Source organism: Lottia gigantea (genome assembly GCF_000327385.1).
Source record: "Lottia gigantea unplaced genomic scaffold LOTGIsca_6, whole genome shotgun sequence".
NCBI classification, from domain to species: domain Eukaryota; kingdom Metazoa; phylum Mollusca; class Gastropoda; family Lottiidae; genus Lottia; species Lottia gigantea.
Genome location: NW_008710049.1, coordinates 1,391,197 through 1,405,317, shown reverse-complemented (window position 1 = coordinate 1,405,317; position 14,121 = coordinate 1,391,197). Strand labels below are relative to the sequence as shown.

The window sequence follows — 14,121 nt, the reverse complement described above, 5'->3', positions numbered from 1 at the left end:
GCTTTATGGAACAACAATCACTGGTTAAAGTTTTATGCAACGTTTCGATGTGTTTCCTCCGTCGTCCTCAGGCACATAATGACAAGAAGTGATTGGCAAACTATATAATACATTATGCTTATTATTAAGAACACACAAGAGACAAAGAGATTATAGATACACTACATTAAATTTTATATATAAGTAAATGAATTAAAAAGGATTAACTGAAGATTAAATAAATAACTAGGCCCTATTGCTCGTATTGGAGCCTGTTATTGATAGAAATTGGATTTGGTTAGTTATTTAGATATATATGTCATAGTCGTGGCACTTGACAGGCCTAAAGGGCAATACTTTAAATTGTATGTCCATTCTATGAGGTAGTAATCCTTTGGGCAACAGGCCTTGACTGGGAATCAAAGCAGCGTATTAATTAACTATGCTGGTATATAGACTACCCATCTTCACAATGTCAAGGTATTACTAACAAGCGCATGATACAACCAACCAGAGGTCCTGACGCGCGAGTAATTACTAGCCTAGTCGAGATCCCTTATTAATATATGCAAATCGCTGCCAACTTCTCTGTAATACAAGAAAAGTTCCCATGGATGTCAAGGTATCACTATATTAGCCTAGATAGAGTTCGAAATAGCTTGACATTGTGAAGATGCAACTACACTAGGCAGAGGGCCTGAATGTAGGCTAATGAGTTTCAGGCCGCTCTGTAATCATACTAATTTATTCTCTGCTGCATGTTCGCCGATATATTTAAGAACAAAAAAATCGATTTAAAGCAGGAAAAATTATCCGATTGAGATGAAATTTGGTAAGAATACTCAGAATAGAGTCTTGAACTACATCCTGTCGTATTTTAGTAGATAAAAAATTAAAATCATAAAGGGGTCCATAAGTGAAGTAGCGCCGAATATGTTGTGAGACATTAATAAAGAATGTTCAGACACGTCATTTCTAAATAATTGCAATTTTTAATTCATTTAGTCAATAAAAGTTTTGTAATTTCTATTTTCAGTAACGTAACTCCTTTTTTTACATCTCAGCGCATGCGCGAATAATGTAAACACCAACATGGCGGACGAAGAATCGCTGTATTACGGAACATGGAGGGTGAGATTTATGTTGATATTTCACGATTCCTTTCTTTTGATGGAGCCAATAATGCGAAGCATCGTTATCTTAATTGTTTTATCTTTATATTTTTTAGATTGTAGAGTGTGTGTCATTGGCTGGAGTTGTAGAAACGACGGGAGTTGAAGGGTGAGTATGGATTGATTTTTCAGCCGACGAGAGGAAGGTGACTGAAGTGAAATAGAGAATGAGCGCTCAGTTTCCGAGTTCACTTCCTTATCTTTGTTCATTGTTTTATCATCGCCAAAAAGCGTAGCCTTTTCCATTAAGTTCTATTTTATCAAATCTTTTTGATTTTTTTGAAATAACAAGATTTGTCAATTAAATGATGAAATAAAGAATATTTGTTATTTTTACAACTAGTACCGGTACTGTACTAGACAGACAGAAATGCCTATTTTTTATTATTATGTTGGAGCTCCTCTGCCCGTTCTGACATTAGATTTTTCTTTACCTTATATTGTTACTTAAGATAGTATTGCAATAATTATGTAGGTACATGTATGTGAAACTCTGCTTCTCAAGCCTATCATCCATTAGAAATAAAATATAAAACGAAACAGATACCGGTAATGCTTTCTTAGCTTAGCCTATTCTGTATTCATTCTAAATCATAGGCCTAGTCCCAATATCACAAAATTTTCGTTTCATTTCATTTCTGATTCATGTATGAGTCAATGAAGACTGACATTGCATTGCCATGTATTTTTGAACATTTCTATTTTAAAATATTATTGAATATTGATACACAGCCTACAGTTTATTCTTCAATCAGAATGCCAAGACACTTTTTCTGTGTGCCCCACTTTTGCAGTTTATTCTCTGTCTCTTTTGAAATTTATAGTCTAACATGTGACAGTGGTGTCCAAAATCAATAGAGTGTTGCTTGAATGTGAAGACTGTGAAACCGACCAGATTGTTCAACATTAATCTATTAATCTTTTTCTATAGGACAGAATTTTTGTTGGATGAAAATGGGGATGTTTCCTGGAAGATTTCGGAAGATGCTGAACAGATGCCTTTCTTTAACTGTGAGACTTACGAGGTAGGATTTTGGAAGAGGCTGGGTGGAGGTCATGATTGAAAAGACTATTGACATTCATCATTTTTCAAATTGTTACAGGCTACGTGATTTGTATCTTACCTTTGTATTTGTCATTGTCAAGTCAACTCTTCCATAATATCTATAAATGACATTGGTGTAGATTACCTGTTTTTTTTATAGGTGACCCCTGAAAAAGGAAGTAACAGAGCTTGTTTAAAGTTTATTGGTACATTTGCTGGACATGTTATTGAATTTAAAGTAAGTATTTGTCCTACACATGGAAAGTGATATGGCAGAGTGACATTTTAACAGTGTGATGATAGGGTGACTGTGTATTGACAGTTTGGTGACAGAGTGACTGGTTTGACATTTTGACAGTTTGATGACAGTGTGATGGCAGGGTGGTGACATGGTGATTGCAGAATGTCATTGTGACAGTGTGATGACATTGTGACTGTTTGATTGCAGGGTGAAGTATGATGTCAGGGTGACCATGTGATTGCAGGGTGACAGGCTGACAGTATGATGACAGGGTCACAGTGTGAAGCCAGGGTGACCATGAGATTGGTGAAAGTGTGATAGTATAGTGACATTGTGATGACAAGGTGATGTGATTGCAGTGTGATGGCAGAGTGACAATGTGATGGCAAGGTGACAGAGCCCATTAGGTTTCATGGTTTCAATTCGTATGAAGCAATGTAAAACATATGATGCCATGTCTTTGGAATTCACATTCCCAGTTTTCGTAGTTTACCACTGTCAGTCCATTTTCTAAGATTGAAACTTTTCAGCATTATGACTGATTTTAGTAACTTATGTTTTATACAATCAAAAGAGAATATGGTATGTTGATTCAGCATTTAGAAAATAATATCAACAGAACATTTCACATCCGAATGAACCCAATTCTCAATTAATTTAAAGCTTGTCTGACAATTTATACCTTGTTACAGATTGAGGTAGCAGGAGATCTGATGCTGTTAACATATGAAAGATGTTGCATGCTACAATGCCAGAAGGTAATGTACAATTTCAAGCTGTGGGTATTGGGGAATTATACCTCTTTTTCAGATCAAGTTCTGCACAAAAAAAACTAAATAAAAGTTAATTTCATTTAATTAGCCTTATACGGTACAAAAAATAAGTTATAAAAAATTTTGACATTTTTATTGATTATATAATTTTTTTAGGTGATGTCACATGATCCAAAAGATGATGCACCCTTCTCATTTTTGGGAGCCTTAGAAGAAGGCTATTTCTATGATTTGGTGATAAAGGCTGATAATGGAAAGGAGGTAAGTTTATGGTTTCTATATCACATTGAAAAACCTTCCTTGTAAATATTGTCCAAATGAATAACTAGACTGCTGACAGGAATGAATGGAATAGCTTTCAGAAATATCCCTGAAAAAAATTGAAGTAGTGAAGAGAAGCATGGTTAGGTTTGAAATCTAAATCTGTATTGCTTACCTTTAGCACTAAAGCCAAAAGCAGCATATATTAGTTTTGTTTGAATCTTATAAATGTTACTTTGTGATGAAAAGTTTAAAATCATTTATCTTTGCAGTTTCATGTCCACAGTACAATTTTGAAACTTGGTGCAGCAGAATTAGACTGGTCATGTCAGCCACCTCCTCTTACAGGGTTACGAGAAGATGTCCTGCGCACAACTCTACATTATCTTTATGCTGAATGTCTACCAAGAGATCTAACAGAAGACATTGTCAAAAATTGTATTAAATCTGTTGGAAAATTACCAGGATTCTCAAAGTTTTCTGAATTATGTGAAACATATTTAAAAAATACAGCCTTGAAACAACGTAAGGGAATGTTTTTGATGATCCATTTTATTTTCTAAATTTGTAAACATTTAACAAAAGTAGAAAAAGGACAACTGATAAAAAAACAGTGTTCAATGATAAACTAATATTAAACATTCAAATGTATTCCACAATAGAATACAGTCTTTATGAAGATGATACCTTCCTTTATTATATACCTATACTATTTTACCTTGATAATTCTATGAATAGTTCATTACTGACATTTGACCTTTGACCTTTAATCATTTCAGAAATAATAAGTTTAATAACTGATATGCATGGTTGTGCTGATAGAATAATAGAATTATTTACTGGTAAAGTAACAGGTGTCAACTCTGAAGGAGAACCTGTTTTAGAGGATGGTTTAATGTCTGATCCAGCCAGACTGTGTTGTACTGTTAGATTGGGTCTTAGAGAGGCTTCAGTAGGTAAGTTGTCCAATTGATATTATTATTTATTACAATTAGTCTACAGGTATATATCTGTATAGATATTAAAGATATGCATTATGAGTATAAATTGCTTTTAAAATGTTTCAAAGAGGCTTTGCGAGTTCATATCATTTTTTGTGTAATATTTATATTTGCATTGTGCAAGAAAGAGTCCCACGTTTAAAATTTAGATTAATATGTAAACTTATTAGGTAAATAGTTTTTATACGCCCACATCTCTCTATGTGGACGTATATTGTCGGCACCCCTGTACGTCCGTCCGTTTGCTTGTAAACGCTCTGAAAACTAGATTTTTTGATGGAATCAATGAAATTGATATATAGACATATTCATAAAACGAAGATCAAGTTCGAATAAAAAGCAGAGTTATTGCTCTTTCCCCAAAATCATTAATATTTACCATCCGCATGCCACGTTGGGCGTATATGGCTGTGGTCCACTATCTTTACCTTACCTATACAACCAGGTATTTCTTCTTTTCAGCATGTGCCAAGTTATTGATGTTATGTGATTTATTTTCACGAAGGAAGGGTGAATTGTCTCGAGAAGAGAGACATGAAATTATGAAATATGCAAAATCAAGGTGAGTTTAATACTAACAACCAGAAGTAAATCTGTCTTGATATATTAACAACACCTTGATGAATTACTGCACCATTCTGTCATGTAACTTTCTGTTATTTCATCTTTTACATTTATAATTTAATTATTATCACAGTTTTGATATTCAATATTTGTGTTGATTTTGAGCTTTTGACAAAAATACAAATTAAAAGAATAAACAAGACTGATTATTTACAGACCACAATTACATAAGGTAATTCCCTTTTGGCCACAAAAATAAGATGTATAAAGTTAACTGTGAGATAAGGTTGACCTCAATAGAACAGGACTGAAAACTTGATCTTATTTTGATTATGTTGTGTTCCAATGGAATGTTATGTTTATGTAACATGGGATAATTCATCATAATTATTTTTCCTACTTTTGTAGAATCCCAGTATTTATGAATCAACTCCATCGGTTTTTAGAAGTTGTACGTCACCATTCATCAGGGTTGTCCTCATCAAGAAAAGTAGATATAGCATCATATTTAGTACCAGAGGTATGTGACAATTAATATTTTAAAACTTGTGCTACTGGAGGTTTCATGTTGCAGATAACAGCCAGTAGATGCATTTTAGAAAATTTAAATATATTTTTACTAATTTTTGTTGCCTAAACTTTATTTTCTATTCTATTGATTAAACACTTCCAAAATTACAACAAAAATTTTATCCAAATGACAGCTATCAATTCCCTTAAAATTTAAAATAGTCAAGTTGGTGACTGTTTCTTGTGCTGAATGGCAAAATAATGATTCAATTTCATTTTATTATTTCTAACTACCATATTTGATTATTGGCAAACTTTTAACAATGCTATGTAATTAATTTTGCAGCTTGAAGAAGTAATAGAGAAAATTACACATATTGCCACGGAAACTAAGCTGGCTTTAGAACAAGTCATAAATAACAGTAATCATGGAGATAAAACAGAAAAACCTGAAAAATCCAAGAAGCATCATGTTAGAGATGTTTTGGGTAAAAAACTGAGAAATGTAGGTGTTTTTATTCATTTTCTAAACAAACATACTGCCATGGATATAGAATTTCTCAGAGAACAGTCCCATTATGAGACTTACAGGCCTTAACTCTTCTTTTACAAGTTTCTCTCCCTCTCGTTGTTTTTAAAAAGACATTTCTGTGTTTTCAGGCTTTACATGTGAAAGAGTTAAAGAAATTAAAAGATTTCCATGATAGAGCAAGTACCAGTTTTGTGCATTTAATGCAAAAAAAGTAAGTTTCAACTAAATAAATATAATTCTTCATATAGAATGTTTTTCTCTAATTTGAAAATAGGCATGTTACTTTAAAGTGTTGTTAACAACAATTATATTTAATACTAGGATATTTGTCTAAACTGGTATTTATGCATAGGAGCTTTGTGGAAAATGTGTCAAAATTCGTACTACTTCTAAAAATAATGATATTCATTATCAAGTTGTCACCACTTATATGTTCCATAAGTAACATTTCTTCTTTTATTTACAGAGAAAATTTTAATGGTATGACTCAAATTGAAAAAATTCGCTCAATTTCTAAAAATCTAGAACAGTTAATTGATGAGGTAATAACATTATTTTATCTAAGAAACTTTATTAGTTTATAACCCTGGCAAATTATTGTTGTGAAAAATGTTTAGTAGTAAATCTAGAATTGTCAAATCAGTAATGTCTATTACAAACTTGTCTCTTTCATGCTTTCTTATTCTTCAGACAAAACATGCACAAATATGAGAGAAATTACATTTATACTTTCATCAATACAAGTTATCATAAAGGAAATACATTGTCAGCTACAATATGTACATTACACATGGATTTTAACCCTGAGACAAATGAAACATGTCGTAAAGCAATCATTCCTATGATTATTTATAGTGTTGATATTTTCAGTGTCCAATGTTTTTAATAAGATTAGAAGAATTAGAAAGCTCAGCTGAGAAGTTACCATGGAGAGAATGGAAATATCTATTTAAATTAGCTACATCTAAAACAGTATGCTATCATAATTATTGTCATAGATATAATGAAATATTACCACATGGTTGCTGGATAAAACATTTATAACTCTATAATATAACAGCTTATTTGTATTTGGAATCATTTAGAATTCTAATGTGATTCTTTTAAACTTTCTTTCATTCAGTTTACACCTGATGTTTTTAACATTCATGGAATTTGGTATATACTAATTTCTAACTTTCTTCAGGGATAGTTAATATGCTTTCTATTTTTTCTAGGCATGGGTTTTAGGAAAAGTCTTGTCAAACAAGGCTACATTACAATCCTTGATTGACCAGCTCTGTGATATTGTGAATCGTGATCAATTTACCAACTCCCTAGCAACATTAGGTCTGACAGCAACTGAATCCTCAACAGAGGGAGCTGCTGTTGGTACCAAAATCAATCAAATCCCAATCTCCAAATATGCACAGGTATAATTCTTCTGTCTTAATTTACTACAATATAACTACCAAACCTATAGCATACATTATCACTTTGAAATTTTTTTTACAGAGAAAAACTTCAGCAAAATTTTTTATATTTTCTGGAATGGAAGTGTATTTCTATTCAATATAAATTATATCAACTAAAAGATCAAGAATATCACTCTTTTGCAGTTTATATGAAAATTCTTCGAAATAATTGGCAAATTTTGATTACCAAACTGGCTTCATTATTAGTCAGTGTCAAATAAAGTATTATCACTAAAGATTACTGTTTAAACCTCTGCTTTAAATGACAGCATACAAAATAGACAGCATCTTGAATTGTTTGAAATATATTTCATTTTTCAGTTAAGTACATTAGAATCACTATGCCTACCACCTCTCTCACACGACAGTATATTAGCCAGTAAATCTAAACAACTTTTTGAATCACAATCTAATACAGATATGGTCTTTCAAATAGTACCAGGTTAGTATTCATTGTAGACACATGTCACAAGACTTAGCAATTGGACATCACAAAATTAGCTAAATAAAGCTATAAACTCCTGTTTGTACACTTAGGACAATGAAACTATTGCACAATTTTAAGATTTTGCTTTGAATGCTATAACATAAACAGCAAGCCTGTTAAGTTGGTATGTGTAGAAGGTCATCACATTCATATCAATTCAAATTTATGCTTTTGTGGGATGTAATTTTAGTAGATTAATAAAAAAATGTTCCATGGCCATAAATGATGCTTATTATTGAGAAACCATGTAAAATCTATATTTTGTGATTCAGAAAGTGGACCATGTAATGGTGATATTGTGATAGATCATACCCAGGTAGCTAGTCCAGGTCAAGGTGCCGAGTCTATAGAGAAAGTTGAAATACCTGCTCACTGTGTTATAGTGTCAGCTAGATGTGATTGGTTTAGACGTGCTTTATTAAGTGGAATGAGAGAATCTATAGACAAGTAAGTCAACAATAGGATATTTAATCCTTGGAATTCTAGCTTTATGAGTATAAAATATTTATGTGCTAATTTTTGTTGGGTTGTTAAATAATTTATGTTACACATTATTTACTGTTTTACAGTCATCAAATTTGATCAGTGAACATCTTGTACCTTGCTTATTAAATTATAACAGATTTTACTATCTTCTGTCACAATGACTATCAATAGGGCTTATCAATTGAATCCTTTAGGAAAATAATTATTTTTGATGAGATTGTGGAAGGTAAAGTGATTAGAGATAAGTGTAATTTGAGCTATGTTCGTATTTTTCAGAAAAATAGTAGTACATGATACTAACCCTGAATTATTTGAGTTATTTTTAAAATATATTTATACTGGTGAATTAGATAGTCAGGACATTACAGCTGAACAATTAGCCGATATGTTAACACTCTGTGATAGATATGAGGTAAGATGTTCTACATCCTCTTAGTTGGCTCAAATTTCTCGGATTTGCAGGTCAATGTGAATAGTGCCCGCTTTAGATATTGATCCTATATCGCTCTACAATTGTTGTATGGAGCATTATTTTAATTGTGAAATTTTTTTTGTTATAGTTAATATGACCTTCTTAACTTTTTTTATGTACATATCAGGACCATTCCTGGCTTCAATGTGCATCATTTTCAATATTCAATCAGATGTCTGTGGTTTCATTTATAGAAATGCTTAACCATATTATAATGATGTATTTACTAATAATTTTGTAGCAGCTTTGTGATAGTGACATCATAAAACACTTAGTTTTAGTAGAATTCTAAGACCCACAGATATCTGACTGAAAATTAGAAAGTTGCAAATCGATCTATTTTTTCAAAGTTGAACAATATTGTTTATGAATTATAAAGTATGATTTAATTTGTAGATGGATAGTTTAAAGTTACTTTGTGAACATTGTTTAAAACATCATATTGATGAGGATAATGTGTTATGTTTATTCAGCCTAGCAGATCAATTACATGCAAAAAATCTCAGGGTAGGTAACTTCTTCTGTTCAGTAGGTTTAAGTATTTTGTGTTAGTCTCTGGTGTAAATTTTCATAAAATTAAGGAAAAAGGGGAGCTCAAACAAACTTTTATGTATGAATCTTTGTTAGATATTTGAATTGAACTGAGCTGTAAACCTACTCTCATTCTTTATTTCTGTTACGTCTTTGTCTACTCCAAGAATTTTTCTTTTTGTAAATATTTTTAATTGTAATGTGTATTTAGATATCTATCTATATGGTATATAGATTTATGTAATACCCTTCTTTTGATGTATTATATTGTGTATATTTGAAGGAGTATACAATAAACTATATAGTAGAACATCCTAATATATCAAATAATGAGGAATTCTGTGAATTACCAGACCATTTACAAGCTGAAATAGGAGATTTTATTACATGGAATGGTTTAGAAACAAGGAATGCTAGTGGTCTACGAGATACCAATAGCTCACCATCAAGTTTTAGTGATACAGAAGATTTAACATCTAATATTGATCTAGGCTGCTCTCTAGTAAGTATGTTCTAAGCAGGTTGTTAGAGGGGGGGGGGGGGGGGGGGGGGGAGGGAATGAAGGTTATTTATTCCGTTCTTAGCTTATTATCAGAATATTATTAGAGCCACTCAAGGTTTAAAACCTAGACTACATATGCATTTTATGATGTATGAACCTGAAAACAGTACTGATGAAAATGATTCATTCTTTTGGTAGCTTATAAATTATCACTTAATACTCCTTAATACTTTTCATAAACCTAGATTGAATATACAAAAGCCTTCCCATATGTATACCCTATTAAAGGTATAAAAGTCTATCTGATGAATATGTACTCTTATGTAACAAGTTTGAGACTTTAAAATTTTTTGTTCATTCTCAGAGGTAGTATTCCTTTAAAGAAACAAGTCAGTCTCCCACTATTTGTGTGGTTGCTCTACCCCACAATCTTAGTTTTAAAATAACTTCTCTCAGTCATCAAGTACTGTAGTACTGTATGATTTGTTGAGTTCTACAGTTAAACTGGAAATTGTTTTAAATTGCAGCCTGGAGATTCCTCCTCTTCATCAGAAGATTTACCTTTTATGGAAGATGCAACACGCCTTGAGTTCTGTCTCTCAGCGTTACGAGATATAATAGGTGATTCCGTACCACGAGATGAGTTGGTCAGGGTATCATTAGCTGCAGATTATGATGTGAATCGTGCTCTCAACTTCTTTTTCTCTTCATAGCAAAATATTATCACGTCATGATTTTTTAGTGATTTGATATTCTTCGTAGTTGTGTGGTTGAATGCATAGAAAATTTATAAAGAAAGATTGTAAATGTTGGAAAGGCGACTCTGGTCTGGCTCTCAAATTTCTGTTACTGCCCAGCAGAGAGCAATCAATGTACCAACTTAGATATCCCACTTTTATAGATGAGAGTACCATGATGAAAAGCAAAATCAATTATTGAGGTAAAAAAAAAAAACAACACACACAATCTAAGCACAATACCTAAAGCACTATACCACTATTGTCAAACTAAATTATTTATTAACAAATTTGTAATTTTCATTTAAGTTTTCCTTTATGATTGAGAGAGTAATTCTTGTTACTGTGTATTTTATTAGATGATTATGTAATATGGTTAGCCAAAGACTTGTTTAGAATAAGTTACTTCTGTATAGTATAGTGGCCTTATCATATGACTCAGCTTGAACTTTAAAGGGATTGTAAGGAGGTTTTCTAAATTTTTAATGTGTGTCAGGGACACTGATCGTGTCAATTTGCACAATTTCAATTTCGATCAGATGTCTGCGCTTCCTGCGATTCCACTAAAACTAAGTAAGTGATGATGTCATTAGTCGCAAAATATGCTTTATCACATAAGGCCTTCACAATTTGTGATGTCATTACACCTGTTTGCAATCCCTGTAATACTCCATATTTTGGGCCAGAACATGATTTTGTGTATAAACAAAAAGATGAGAACTATTATTTGAAAAATCCAGATTGGCTTACCGGTAACCAATCCATATTAGTAAAACAGAGGTCCTGTTTGGACTAATACTGGTTAAATTGATTAGGTTAATGATAACTATTATGCCTTTGAAAGATTATTATGTCAGTGTTTTAAGTTAACTCCATAGATTATTGTATTTGTATATTTCCCTTCATTAATAATGTAATACATGTATACCAAACTTTCCAGTACACCTGTCACATTATCATTCAAACGCTAACGGAATTTCCCACATTATAGCAAGTTATGCTGATGAAAAGTTATAAGCTGTCCAAGGGCTGGAACCTGTAAACATTATGTGTTAAACATTAAGAAATATTCATCATGGCTTTTAATCAATTTCTGGTTAAATAATATGTATCGTGTTAATTCTTCAAGAGATATTAAAGAGAAGTTTTCCTGGATGTACTAAATCTAATTTTACACTGATATTTTATAAACCTAAAATTGTTTGCACATTTTCAAAGCATGAATACCTGATATCCTTAACTTAATTAAAACAAGCACCTGTGTAAAATATAGATAAATACAAGCTTTTTATCACATGCCAACTGATATTATATAAACATTTATTTACCATTCCCTAGTCATTGATGTATTTAGTGGTTTTGATTCAAATTTTCATATGCAAAAAGAAGCATGATTTTTTTGTAATTTTGTTATTTTGTAATCTGTCACATATTTGAATTTTTTCTCTTAGATAAGGGCATGTCAAGTGTTGTTCCTAAAGAGATGACCATAAAATGGATCTATTCAATAATATATATGATAATTATATCCTGTTAATGATGAATTCTTTCAAATAAGTTAATGGAACAGGTCAAAAGGTGTTGAAAGAATTATTTGAAGTGTTATAGTATTTTGATAGTATTATATATTAGGTCTACCTCTTGATCACTAAGGCATTCTTATTTCAATTAATTGATTCATGTATTGAAAACTGAAGGGTTGACAACTGCAATATGTCTTATTAATGGAATAAAACATGGTGCAGAAAAGTAGGACGTAAAACTCCATTCATTTCAATTCATATTTATTAATGGAATAAAGTTATCATTGTGAAGATAGTTGAGTTTGGAATCATAGTTATTTTTTTCTTTAATATATTTTCGGACACTGTGAAATTGTATTTGATTTGATAAGAATAATGACAAGAAGTCTTATTGCTGAAGGATACCACTGAACTCTGTACAATTTTCAGACAAGGGTTGGTATATTGTAATAATGTTGAAGTTACCTATGTCATAGTAAAATCTCTTAATTTGCCTTAATTATTACCAGTTTTGTATTTGTTTTTGTACATGTTTGTATACTTATATGTAAATTTTTTTTTAGATTTTTGTTACGAAGATAATCATTTAAGGGTTGATGTTATTGCATTAATGTCAGAAATAAATGTTTATTTATGTGTATTGTGAATATCGATGGCTGAAGATTTAAGTTAGATTGGCTTCAAATATGTCATTAGTTATTTTACTTGATAATCAAAGCTTCAATTATAATGTATTTTGTAAATTAACTAACTAGCCAATTCCATGTTCCATTGCAATCTGAAATTTTAGATTTTCAGCTTTCCAACCCTTCATGCAGTTTACTATTTATTTAATTTAATAATGAAAATATTTATGAAGATTTTTGAATAATTTTTCCTATAAAAAGTTTATTAATGTTACTGTACAGTGTGAAATTAAAGAGAAATAACTCTTATTACTATAAATTGTAGTTTGTTTCGTTATTTCATAGTAGAGCTATTTACTGGTAGTCTTATGTTCGTTTCCCTTATGCTGAGGGCAAACAAGCATATTTTATCAGCTGATCACAACGAATTTTAAAATCGCTCAAAATTCCCTCATGTCGACAATATTTCCAGGGTTGAAGTACAACAGTCAAGAAAAAAGAAAACTATTTTACAAAGATAACAATTTAGGTCCTTGACCAAACCTCTTGCCATAGTTCTTTCTCAAATTATCAGTAACCATTTGGGTTGACTGGAATAATGAAAATATTCAAGGTCACTAGACATTCACATGCTGACTGAGATTAGAACCAGCAAACACCATTTGTTTGACATAACTAATCAAATGATGTAATGTTCTGACTGGCCCTGACACAGAGCCCATCAAATATTCCAAAGAAAATGTGATAAAGCTATAATTTGCACAGTTAGAAAGCTTACACATTATATATCATTTCAGAACACAGCAATATTGTTCATGATTTATTTACATCATATTACTTATAATTATAACTGTATCTTTAATATAATACATTATTACATGAATTCATCTAAAACAACTTTGATAATTAAAATACATAAAACATTTCTCAAAGTATTACTGAAGTACCTAGTTGTGGTTTAGACTACTTGATTCTGGGGAAGACAATGGCCATGTGTTATAATTTATTTATAGAGTGAAACTGTTGGTCCACTCAAGATATAAAACTGAGACATGCTATAGAAACGGTCACATATTATTTTGTAGCTTGTGAGCAATATTTAAAGATAAGCTCTCTAATATCTTGGAGCATGAAAGGGGACATTCAGGTAGGTGCTTCAGCTATCAATGTAAGAAGATTTAATGGCCAAACACTTACTCCTGCTTACAAATCACAATTGTATCAT

General features: G+C 31.4%; 1 protein-coding gene across 1 annotated transcript; it reads left to right on the top strand.

Annotated features, from left to right (window-relative positions):
• The first annotated feature begins 1,049 nt into the window (after window positions 1-1,049).
• Window positions 1,050-11,072, top strand: LOTGIDRAFT_229277 (hypothetical protein). Its single transcript, XM_009063822.1, has 21 exons — window positions 1,050-1,110; window positions 1,208-1,260; window positions 2,083-2,176; window positions 2,357-2,434; window positions 3,130-3,195; window positions 3,367-3,471; window positions 3,744-3,996; window positions 4,251-4,427; window positions 4,935-5,034; window positions 5,445-5,556; window positions 5,893-6,051; window positions 6,207-6,289; window positions 6,545-6,620; window positions 6,949-7,050; window positions 7,296-7,490; window positions 7,854-7,974; window positions 8,292-8,466; window positions 8,782-8,917; window positions 9,374-9,484; window positions 9,792-10,010; window positions 10,538-11,072. Exons 1-21 carry the CDS (start codon window positions 1,072-1,074, stop codon window positions 10,721-10,723), a joined length of 2,640 nt encoding a protein of 879 aa, XP_009062070.1. The 5' UTR covers window positions 1,050-1,071; the 3' UTR covers window positions 10,724-11,072.
• The last annotated feature ends 3,049 nt before the right edge of the window (window positions 11,073-14,121 follow it).